At 41.6% G+C, this 12,030-nt stretch overlaps 2 protein-coding genes across 2 annotated transcripts in view; one reads left to right on the plus strand and one right to left on the minus strand.

The window, feature by feature from the left end:
• The window catches only part of LOC142577953 (cytochrome P450 4C1-like), a 127,413-nt gene that overhangs the window by 71,722 nt on the left and 43,661 nt on the right, over nt 1-12,030 (minus strand). The window lies entirely within an intron of this gene.
• On the plus strand, nt 278-8,410 carry LOC142571199 (uncharacterized). The gene is made up of 10 exons (XM_075679471.1): nt 278-344; nt 3,593-3,782; nt 3,855-4,052; nt 4,916-4,978; nt 5,335-5,397; nt 5,485-5,544; nt 5,653-5,855; nt 6,083-6,242; nt 6,937-7,071; nt 7,457-8,410. Exons 2-10 carry the CDS (start codon nt 3,593-3,595, stop codon nt 7,465-7,467), a joined length of 1,083 nt encoding a protein of 360 aa, XP_075535586.1. The 5' UTR covers nt 278-344; the 3' UTR covers nt 7,468-8,410.

Raw genomic sequence — 12,030 nt, forward strand, 5'->3', positions numbered from 1 at the left:
CCTGTTTTTCATTTCAGCTGCTAGTAAATTTGTTGTTACCGCATTTTCTAACCTTTAAATTATATACAGTGGAGTTATTACACATTTTTATTGAGCTCACGTTTATGTCGTTTTAAAACTAAAATTGCGTCTATCATCATCACTGCCACCAGCCACTCTGCGCGGGATACGCTGTAGGGGACGGCCGCCATTTCTTTTGTGTGCTTTCGCGGGCTTTTCAAGAACTTCCTCTTCTAGAACTGCGAACCTGGCTTCGCGCCCGGTAGAGGTTCTTCACGACTGGAGATCCCGTGTCCGACTTGCGGCCGTGGACGAGCTCCTTGTCTGAGGATTACGCGACCAAGGTGAGCGGGACCGCGCGCTTGTCAAGGCTGTGATCGCTTGTATGCAACCAGTGCTTTCTTGCTTGTAGTCGCTAGAAGCCAGGTGACAGTTGTGACTATCAAATTTTGTTAGGATTTCTACAAACATGCAGAGGCCTCGCAAAAAGCTCGTTACGGAGAAGGCATCGCGGGAAGCACGGAGGACACATCTGCTAATTGATCCTTTGTGCGCTTTGCCGGAGTGTTTGGGAGACAATGCGTGTGCGGCCCCCGTCACCCAGCCATGTCGAGAAGAGCCACAACGTTTGGCAGTTGCAAAACATGATGACTTAGCTGTGCATAGTGATTCTACTAGTGCCTCGCATGAAATCGCACATTTTGCGAGTAGTGATGCCGATTCCACACAATCGTCAAATAGTTCGTCAGGTGATTCAGATGATTTGCCTGGAGCCTCATCTCAAAACTTGCATTTTTCTTCTGTGCCCATTGTTTCATCAGATGAAGTAGCACCGCAAAAAGAAAGCTTTCGAGAGGCACTGCGTCAATGGGCAGTTGAGAATAACATCAAGCGAAAAGCATTAAACCAGCTATTGAAGCTGCATAAATGTTACAGCATCTTTTCCGAACTTGACCTCCCTGATGACGCGCGTGCACTCCTCAAAACGCCGCGACTAGAAAACACCGAGTACCCCGTGGTGGCCCTGTCTCCAGGCGAATATTGTCATTTTGGTCTCGCTGCCGGGCTTAAACATTCGTTGAAATTCGTGAAAGACCCTCCTAGTATTGTTTCACTCATTGTCAATGTAGATGGTCTGCCCCTTGCAAAAAGCTCAAGAATGCAACTTTGGCCTATACAATGTAGAGTTAGTAACTGTGGTGAGGGCTTTGGGCCATTTGTTATTGGGGCTTATGCGGGACCTTCAAAGCCGCATTCATCCAATAATTTTTTGAGAGCTTTCGTTGATGAGTTGCAGTATTTGCTGGCAAATGGGCTTGTTGTCAATGGCAAGCCAATCGAGGTTTGTCTGAAGGCTCTTGTTTGTGATGCGCCAGCACGGTCTTTCGTAATGATGACCAAAGGCCACAGTGGCTACAGTGGCTGTCCCAAGTGCTGCATTGAGGGTGCATACATTGGAGGCAAGGTTGTGTTCCCCGATTCAGACTGTCCCCTCCGCACAGATGCTAGCTTCAGGCAGCAGCACGACTCCGAGCATCACAGAGGAACGTCAATTCTTGTTGAGTTGCCTCTTGACACTGTGTGTGATGTTCCTCTCGACTATATGCATGTTGTTCTGTTAGGTGTTGTGAAAAAGCTTTTTTCCCTGTGGCTTTCAGGTCCTTTAAATGTTCGACTGGGACCACTTCAACGTCATACTTTCAATGAGCAAAGCACAGCCTTGCGTCTCTACATCCCGCACGAATTTCCACGTAAGCCTAGGGGTGTCGATGAGTTAGATAGGTGGAAGGCTGTTGAATTTAGGCTTCTTCTGCTCTACACAGGGCCTCTTCTTCTCAACGGCATTCTCGCAGATGACATTTATAAACATTTCTTGCTTCTCCATGCCTCGCTGTCAATTTTGGTTAACAAGCAGTTGTGCAGTCATCATGCTGACTATGCCGGGGCACTTCTGAAACATTTTGTTGCCAGTTTTGCCCATTTGTATGGAAAAGAGCACATGTCGTTCAATGTCCATTGCCTGTCACACTTGTCTGATGACGTCAAACGCCATGGTGCATTGGACTGCTTCAGTGCGTTTCCCTTTGAAAACAATATGAAGCAATTAAAGAGGCACCTTCGCAAACATGGGAAACCATTACAACAACTTGCAAATAGAATGGCAGAGGCAAATTCAGCTGCTTCTGAAGTGCCTTGCAGGCGATATGATCTTACTCCCAGACAACCTTGTGAAAATGGTCCACTCCTTCCCACATGCTGTCTTCCGTGCTTCAAAACTCTGAAGTATCAAAATTTTGTGCTGAGCACAGAAGAGCCGGACAACTGCTACATGCAGGGTGAACATATTATTATTGCAAGAAACATTGCTTCCATGAGGGGTACAGAAGAGATTTGCATCATTGGTCAAGAATTTTTGCATAAAGAAGATTTCTATGCACACCCATTTGAATCTTCAAGACTTGATATTTATATTGTTTCAGGTCTTTCAGACCTCAAAGTGTGGTCTGTGAGCAATGTGCGAAAAATGGTCAAGCTCCCATGGAAGAAGCAGTTTGTAGTAATGCCAGAGTTGCATACCGTTTAGTATGTGTTCCAAGATTAGCTCATTTTAGTGTCGTGTTCTGTGCTTTTTCCTTGTAGCAGTGAGGAACTTGCTCTGGTGCTGACTTTTCCCTGAACACTCTTATCTGCCTTCACACAAGCTCTTGTATGAGTGTGGTGGCGAATGAGAGGCCTGACTGGAATTTTTTTTCTGGCTGTTGTAAAATAATTCTTCATGCCACTAGACAGTGCCACAATAGTGAGGAATTTGGGCATCTGCAGCTGTTGTAAAGTATGTGTATTTCCTTTGTTGGCTCATAGCTGCTTGTTTCGATTCCCAAGAAATGTTAGAGAGTATAGATTGTTTTCCAAGCATCTTACGTGGGGATCCTTTGAAGCATTTTAGCAGGACCATTGACAACAGTTCTATAAAAACTGCTGTGGCCTCCCTATGTAGCATCTTATTTTGGTATTTACCACAGCTATATTACTTGAACTTTGAAGGAAGCGCGGAGCTTGTTTTCTACTGTTGCCATGTAAACTTTTAATCTATCCTGATTCTAAAGGTCTGGCTTCACTTGCAAATGCATTTCCTATGGCTTGTCAACGATGTTCTGATTTGAGGTTTTATGATGTGGCGATGAAGGCATTTTGGTGCAAAATTTATTTTTGAACAGCCAACATGACTATGTTTTCGCCGTATAGGTAGAGTTCTGGCTTTTCTGGCCAAACACTGAGAGCTATAGCTTGAGAAAGCATGAAAAATTATTTTGAAACATGCATCTCCGAGACCAGGTCAGTGTATTCTATGTTCAACTTAACTCTTGATTAGCTCTCTGCTATTGTGTAATCGTGAAAGCCTGATCATGATTGAGCATGTAATGGTAAGTTATATACATAGTTTCCATGGTACTATTCTTATTTGAAGCAACAATGTGCTTATAGTAAAGAAAATTTGTACTGTTTGCAAAGTTGAAATGCTTCCTTGACAAAAAATTAGGAAGTGCTGTTTTGTGCAATGCTGGCACTACAATTCAGAATTCTTTTCCAGATGAGCTATGCTATTGTGGAGTTCACTGCCTCTAAAGAGGTTGAAATTGTGCCAACTACTTGGGTCACCGGGAGCATGTGCGTCTGGCCGCATAATGTAAAAGTGGAGAAGGCTGGGAAAATGGCACGGAAGCAGCATCCACCACAGTCATGGTGGAAGCAGTATGAAATTGCTGTGAAAGGTTTGTTCGGTAAGCGCATTTCAGTCACCTTAGGTCTTAAGCCAGGGGTGATTATATTGATCACATTTTGCACTTTTTCAGATACCTATGAACATGCCCGGAAAAAGCTAAATGACAGTCAGTTCCATTCAGACCTGGCCAGTGAAACTGAAATGCCCCCATTGAAGAGGCGTAGACGGCCACCAGCAGCATGGAGCAACTCTGACAGTGAAGAAGAGGAGGGAGAAACTGCCACAAGCCAGCCAAGACTGCCAGCCATTCCAAATAATTTTCCATCTGGTAGTGTAAAATGTATTTGCCATTACTTTTCAAGATGCAGCTGTGATTTGCATTGCATTAAGGACGTAGCTTTAGTCTTGCAAGCAGTCAGTTGGTGCATGAGGCCAATTTTTTCTCAACCCTCCGATGTTACAATGTACCACCTCTTTTCTTTCATCTGCATTGAATATTTGCATACCAGCCATGAAGAACTGCTCGTTCGAAGAGAAATGCAGGCTGGTAGCTGCATTCGTAGCTAGCCTGTTCTTAACAATGCTCATGTGCCATTATCAATAGGATTTTTAAATTTACAAAGCACATTTCCAAAAAGTAAAATTAAGATGACGGGCGAGTGGGCATGTTGGTAACAATCCATAACGAAGGTGGCAGCGCACGGTTGAAACACACAAGGACGAGATGGGACGAAGTGCTTCGTCTGTTTCGCTTTTCCCCTGTGTTTCAGCAGTTCACTGGCAACTTCATAGTAAAATAGAAGCAAAGCTTGGAATGCCTCCTCATAATTTCACATTGAATGTCTAGTCAGCATATGTTTTCAACAAGTGTGAACAAGGTATTTACCTTTGCATATACACCGAAACTTTGCTAGTTGCCCCTCTGGCATTTATTCACCAACCAGAAATGTTTATCATGGAGTATAGCATGAATAGAATTGTGACATTCATGCAATTGTAACAGATTGCTGCAAAGGAAATTCATCCTGCAACACTGAACTGCGGAATTGTAACTTTGAAGTTCAGTATAAATACTGGAGCTCTTGTAAGTTTGTTTTATATAGGAGTATACTGTGCTCCACGGCCAGTGTATGGCTGTGATTAATGCTAATAGGAATCATTACATAATGAACTACATGTGTTGCTTTCTAGGAATAACCTCGAATGAAGCAACAAGTGTGCCCACATTTGGCCAGGGAGACAAAGGCACACCAGGTATTCTCACACATATACAGCTGCCTCATTACAAAATTAAGATTTATGTGCATATTTATTATTTTTTGTGTGTAACAAATTTAACTTTCTGTGATTCTAACCTATAGGTTAGAACCACAGATAGCTGTAAAGTTTCTTAAGAGCCATGCATAGATGAATTCTCCAGCATTGTAGAAGTAAGATGAAGCAAAATATGTTAACCTCTATAATTCAATTTTATAATTGAACTGGTAAACCTTTGCTATTAGTAATTTTCTTTGCTCTGCTGGGCTCTTTGTCACTATCTGTTGCATATCAGAGTTTCCAACTAGTGGAGCGGCTCTTGTGGCTCACTGCTCTCTTCTTTCACACTGCAGGGACCCAGTTGTCAGAGACAAACTCGCCACAAGGCATGTCTGATAACCACTCTGCTGATGCAGGTATGTGCCAGATAAGGAAGGTCAAAGTTAAATAAATCATTAACCATTTACCCCAAACTACTAATGAATTGAAATTGTGCTTTTCAGGTGAACAGATAGAGCAAGAACGGCCACAAAACACACCTCATCATTGTTGTGTAGAGAAGAGTACGCACCTTTTGAAAGATATGAATGCAGTTTTCAGTAAAATGGTTTGCTTAAAATGTTCTTGAATCATACTAAGTTTTAATAGCGTTTGTTTACTATATTTTTCAGACTTCCAGCGGCATGTACTACGACTGCTCAACACGCTTCGCTTCATGCTAGAACAACAAGCAGACACCCTGAACAAGTTGTGTGATATGCTACCTACTTCTTCAGTCACCGAATGCGCAGATCTCTTAAGCCAGCCACTAAGCAGTCTTGAAGAACTACAAGAGTTTGACGACAAGCTCGATGCTGGAAAATTGAAGATCCTGGTAAGCTATGTTTCTTTTTTTTTTCATTGTTTTCTTGTTTCAGTTCATCGAACTCATAGAATATTCAAGATGTTGAAACACTGAACTTTTGCAATATCAAGAATGCCATGGGTTTTCGTTCATTGCTTACTTGCTTTATGACTTAATACTCTTTTTCATATTCTAAAACATTCACATCATCCAACAAGTTTCTTTGTTGAAAAGAATTTCTTCTCTTTTGTACACAGGTTCATGAGTTGACACAGCTCGGCGGGAAAGATGCCTACTGGGCAACAAAAAGAATCTTGTCATACTGCATCACAGACGAGGTTGCGGCACAATTTTCCTGGATGGGTCGAAAAGGAAAACTGAGCTTCTCCGCCTTAAAGATTGCTAAAGCCATAGCAGGTGTGCTCTATAATACACCTTACTTTTGTGTTTTACGCAGAATTAGCCTTCCTCAGGAAAAACGAAAACATGCTCATTGTTCTAATTTTTGCCACATACATATACGAATGTCTGTTTTTTTTAAATGCTGCCTGTTTATCTATTTTGTAAGCTTGCAGTGTCAGTTATCACCATTGCTATGGGTTGCATATTTCAACACTGCAAGGATGCTGCAATTTCACTGTGTACTTAAATTTTAATGTTGACTAAAAAAGCCTACATGGTAAAAAATGAACAATTTGGTAACACTCCAAAGGTCCAGGCTTAGCTTCAGAAGCTAAAAACCTAAAATATTATAGTTTGTTGGGTAAAAAGCAAAGGGCATAAATAGAGTGTAAGATCACCATGCAGCCCTTCAGTGGAAGGCAGTGTGAGATGATTGAAATAGCAGTCTAAATAAAAAATGCAAAGCAATCATTAGACCGTTTTGGCTGGTGTTCTGCCTCATTATCATTTGAAAAAGCAAGTGCAACTGAAATGCCCAACTCTATTCAATATAACAAATTTATAATGTGTGGAAGGACTTTCAGTAGGCAGTAATTTATTTCTCAATTTTTTCGCAGGTTCAGCAGACTGTGTACGACTCTTGAAATTTGTATTTTCACCAAGACAACTATTATTGTCGAGAAGATTTAAGGAATCTTGTAAATTTCAGATGCTGCTCGCAAAGCGCCAAATGCAACTGCTGCTGACATTGAGGCCTCTATCAAATCGTGGCTCCGGCATGCTCCCGAGCGCCTTGCCACCAGGTTTCAGAAGTCAAAGCAAAGACTACTTGAGCAGGCAGCAGGTAATGGGATTCACATTGTGGCATCATGTAAAATCCTGAACAGTGCACAAAAATGTATGTTGTGCCAGTATTCCTAATGTGCAAGTGTTCTAAGCAGTCGATATGGTGAAATCTGTGTTGAGCTTGTGACCGACTTTTATACTCTGTATAATCTGCCAGGCTCCTGTACACTGCACAAACTGGCTCGGAAGAAAGGCCCCAAAGTTCCTTACTTGTTTTACCCTCTGTTGCTGCCCTTGTTCTTAGTCGTGTAAAATGTATGTTCCCATTTTGCAGCCGACTGAAACCATGATAATGAGATGTTGCACAGTAGACGCCTATAACAATCCCATTTCACAAGTAGCTTCTGACAATCGTCTTTGTCATGGCATGTTTGCTGTTTCAGATACTGACTGAAACTGTCATCACGGCAGAGGGTCCAAGGCTTCCGATTCCCTGGTCATTCTGTGGAAATTGATGGCAGCAGATAGCCAATGGCAAAGACAAGGACCATGCACTGTTGGCAACCAGCTCAACCACAACTTCATGGTGGTATTTCTCAACCGATGTGCCACCTCCACACTTCAGTATAATACCTTTCCTTTAAAAAATGTGAAGGGTGCTGCCACAATTCATGTTTTGCAGGTAGCATCCACTTTAGGCGTTTGAGGTTATGGGCAACATAGTGTTTCTTTTTATTTGATGAACAATTTTTTTAAAGATACAGCTGAACTAAAGGACATTGCAAGTTTGACTTTTGACTTGTGTCCACAGTATAATGTATGTGTGTTATCCACTGCTATTGTGATCCTCAAAGTCATGTGCAGTTTCTGTTGCATTGTCACCAAGTGCTTCGGAGACTGTTGCCGTCATACGAGATAGGTGAAAATGTCTAGTCAGCTGTAAAAGCTGTACAGGTCTAGTTTCTACGTATTGCCCACTCCTCTGGAACACACGGTAACTCTCCTTCCATTGCTGCTTTCTGTACCTGCCTTCAGGCAGCAACACAAGCTTATGCTAGTGCCACTTTGGAAGCAGCTTGCATTCCTGGAAACGAAGGCAACCTTACATTTTGTTTACTTAAAAGCCAGTTAACTAACCATGTATTAAATTGAATGATCCAGACCATAAAATGCTCTTTTTGCCTAATTTGAGCAAGGATGGGGAACCAATAAGTGCAAATTTTTAAATAGGAATTTAAGCTAAATATTGTTGCTCTTGCATGTATGTTTACCATTTGTAACAGTTTCTAGCACTTTGAGGCAGTATCTGTGTTATAAGTTTTGCTACCAAACTCTTGAATGCAGAGTTCTGTATTTCTAAGCAAGTAATTTCATACTCGAAAAGGTCACATTTTTTTTTTTTTTTTGAACCTACTGACAGAACTTTGTTTTGCATTGTTCTGCAGTTGTGCACATAGTGAAGTACGTGGTTTTTTGTTTGCACTGTTAACTGGATTCAATGTTTAGATATTGTGAAAATAGTTCTATAAGTTAAATTCTCCTGCTGCAGCTGTATTGTAATATGCTAATATAGCCCTCAACTGCTTTGCAGAGCTTAGGATACTACAGTCACTCACTAAGTGTAATTAGTGGCTGTATTGTGATAACTAAAGCACTTTACTCATAGTAAGCTCAACAGCTCTTACATGACTTGTTCTCTGTTGCAAATGATGTGATACATTTTTATTCTTACCAATAGTAATGTTAAATTTCTTTATTCAACTTCTCTTACTATATAATGCAGTATTTCCCATCTTGAGTGTCAGTGGCTGCATTTTTTTTTTGAGGTAGTGTGTAGTTATCTTTATTTGTTATGCTGAAACAAGGTGGCCTGTGTGCAATTATGTATATGTTTAATGCAATCTAGTCAGAATCTGTAAGCTAATGGTGTGCTTGGCCCACATGTCCCAGCTATGCTTGGTTTTCTTGGTGTTTCTTAATTTAATGTCATAAAACTGAACTTTTAGATGTTTTATGCCCTCACTTTTTAGTAGGGTTGACAGAGTAGAGCCTCTGGTCTTTGTGCTGGAATTTAATGTCTTTAAATGTTTTTAGATGTATGTCTCATGCGCTCATAGTTTAGTTACCTTAGTGGTCTATTTTGATATGTAGAAGCCATTTCCATTTGTACGGATATTGTTGTGCTTGGTGAGAATAAGGGCTGTGACAGATTGATGGCATTATGTTTCTTTGAAGGAAAGTGCCCTTATGTATTGTTTCTGGTGGCAAGAGACAAGTCTCTCATCATATCGTGCTTTGGAGTATATACATTTAAGGAAATCTAGTCAGAATCTGCAAGCTAATGATGGGCTTGGTCCACATGTCCCGGCTATGCTTGTTTTTCTTGGCAGTTTTTAATTTGACATCATAAAACTGAACTTTTATTTATATTTTATGCACTCACTTTGTAACTGGGTTGATGCAACAGAGCTCGTTGTGTTTATGTTGGAATTTAATGTCTTTAAATGTTTTTAGATGTGTCTCATGCACTCATCTTTTAATAAGGTTGCTTTAGAGGTTTATTTGCATATGTAGAAGCTGTTGAACGATAACCATGTCCATTTGTACGGATATTGTGCTTGACGAGAATAACGGCTGTGACAGATTTATGGCATTATGTTTCTGTGAATGAAAGGGCCCATATTTATTGTTTCTGGCGGCAAGAGACAAGTCTCATCATATCGTGCTTTGCAGTTGTATACTTTTAGTGCTTGGTGTTGTCTTTGTGTTAGGTTTACTAAAGTATAGTTTCCTAGAAAATGTGTAATGATTTGAGTTGATCTGCTGATCACCCCCGACATTTCTAGATTTCTTCTGATGCACTAGAGCTGATGACACTACATCCACTTGCAGGCTATTTGTCTTAAGCATCGGAGATAGGCTTTGCAGTGCTTGTTCTCTGGATGCAGAAGCTCTTCTACTGTGATAACACAAGACCAAAGACCACTGTATTTTTGCTTGTTTTTGCTTTACTGTGAATAAAAATGAAAGCTGTAACATTGTCTTTTCCTAGCTGTGCACCAGTATGACGGGTCTCCTTCAGGATCAATGCCTTAATTCTTTGTGTGTTGTAGCATTTAATAAATATTGCAGTAAAAACGCATATAAATGCTGCAACAACATTGAATATGGCACTGACCCAAGAGGTTGAAGACCACATCTGGTGCCAGCATGGTACGTCCAATCAAATTTAAAAAATCGCTATCCCTCGGACATCCCATATTAGCAAAATATGTATCCAACGGATGTCCCTTGGACATCCTGAAAGAGCAAATAGCCTGCTGTAAATGTCCCTGGGACATCCACATATCCGGCTTTGACGTCCATGGGACACACGCTGGATGGCCACCTTGGTTGCGCCTTAAGCTCCAACGGATGTCCATAGTACATCCGGAGGATATGTGCGGATGTCCGCAGGACATCCAAATGTCCACTAATTGTTGTCCGCTGGATATCCAGTGGACATTCATGGCCCATTGGGGAGTGGCGCATACACAGTGGCTCATACGCAGACACCGAAGTTGGCGTGAAAGAGATTCATTGAGGAGCAACACATATTCAGTTACACATAGCTAGTAACCCAAGTCGATGTAGAATAGTTCACTGAAGAGCAGCGTAAACCAAGAGACACAACTTAGTGACCCAAGTTGGTGTTAAAGAGGTTCATTTAAGAGCAGCACACAAGCAGCGGCACATAACCAGTAACACACATTGGAGTGAAACGGGTTAACTTATGTGCGGCGCATGCGCAGTGTCACATGCCCGTGACCAAGGTTGGCCCAACGATTGGCTTCGAACCAGGTTCCCTCATGACAGCAGCCCGATGGTGTAACCACTAGACCGTGGACTCCCAAGTGACCCAAGTCAGCGTAGAAATGGTTACAGACAGACAGACAGGCAGGCAGGCAGGCCCCAAAAAGTGCGTGAATCACCCTAGGAATGGCAATCGCATTAATGAGCACCAGAAAACCACCTGTCATGTCCTCTGCAATCGAAAATATACTCTGTATTAATAAACACTAGTAACCTTCATTTTTTTATGCATTCGTGGGAGTTTGCAACGGATCATACGTTAATCGGATTATAGGAATATTTTTCGAGCTCGTGAAATCTTCGCGTTATTGAGACTGCACTGCATAATCTGCTTGGCTCAGCTCGGCTCACACGTAATCATACTGCGTCTACAGCGAATCGGATGACCGGAGGCGATTTTCGGATTCAAATGCGTTAGACGATGCAGACACTCCGCATGAGCGTCGCAGGGTGGTGAAGAGTAACAGACGATCTTCGGGGTCCCAGACAAATGCTGGTACATTGAAAACCCCTAAAGAGAACGGCGCCGCTCTGGCAAAAGGAAGCGGATTACAAGAAGGATGGAAACACTCGCTGAAATACAGGCCAGCTGTGACTGCGACACAGACAATCCTGCAAGCGAATGCGTGCCTAAATTTAGAATATTCATGTTGTACTTTGCAATGGTTTGTTCTCACTTTCTGTGGACTGTGCCTTTTAAACGACACATATTGTTTTGTATTAGGGGCTGATTTTAACTGAGTTGCGAGGCGTATACGCACAAACGCGTTCTGATCGTTATATATATTTTATTGTGGTTCTTTTTCTGAAAGAGCATACGTTTGTTATACCTCGTGTATACAGATAAGCGAAAGGAGGATCTAGCAGTACTCATGATTCTAACGTTCCCTATGCGCACGTTTAATAATAATAATAATAATAATAATAATAATAATAATAATAATAATAATAATAATAATAAATGACTCCTTAATTTTCTTTTCTTTCTTTCCGGTAACGCTGCTTCGGAACAGTCCTTCGTACGTGCTGCCAGGCGAGCCTCTAGTTTTCATTAAAGAACCTCTCTTTTTCTCCTTGGGGTACTCTTTTCAGAATACGATAATGGCTGCTCAAGGAAGAAACGTCCGAGTGAAGCCAGTTTTGGTTCTTGCCTCCAACTTTTTCT

This window comes from Dermacentor variabilis, chromosome 1 (assembly GCF_050947875.1).
Source record: "Dermacentor variabilis isolate Ectoservices chromosome 1, ASM5094787v1, whole genome shotgun sequence".
Taxonomy (NCBI): domain Eukaryota; kingdom Metazoa; phylum Arthropoda; class Arachnida; order Ixodida; family Ixodidae; genus Dermacentor; species Dermacentor variabilis.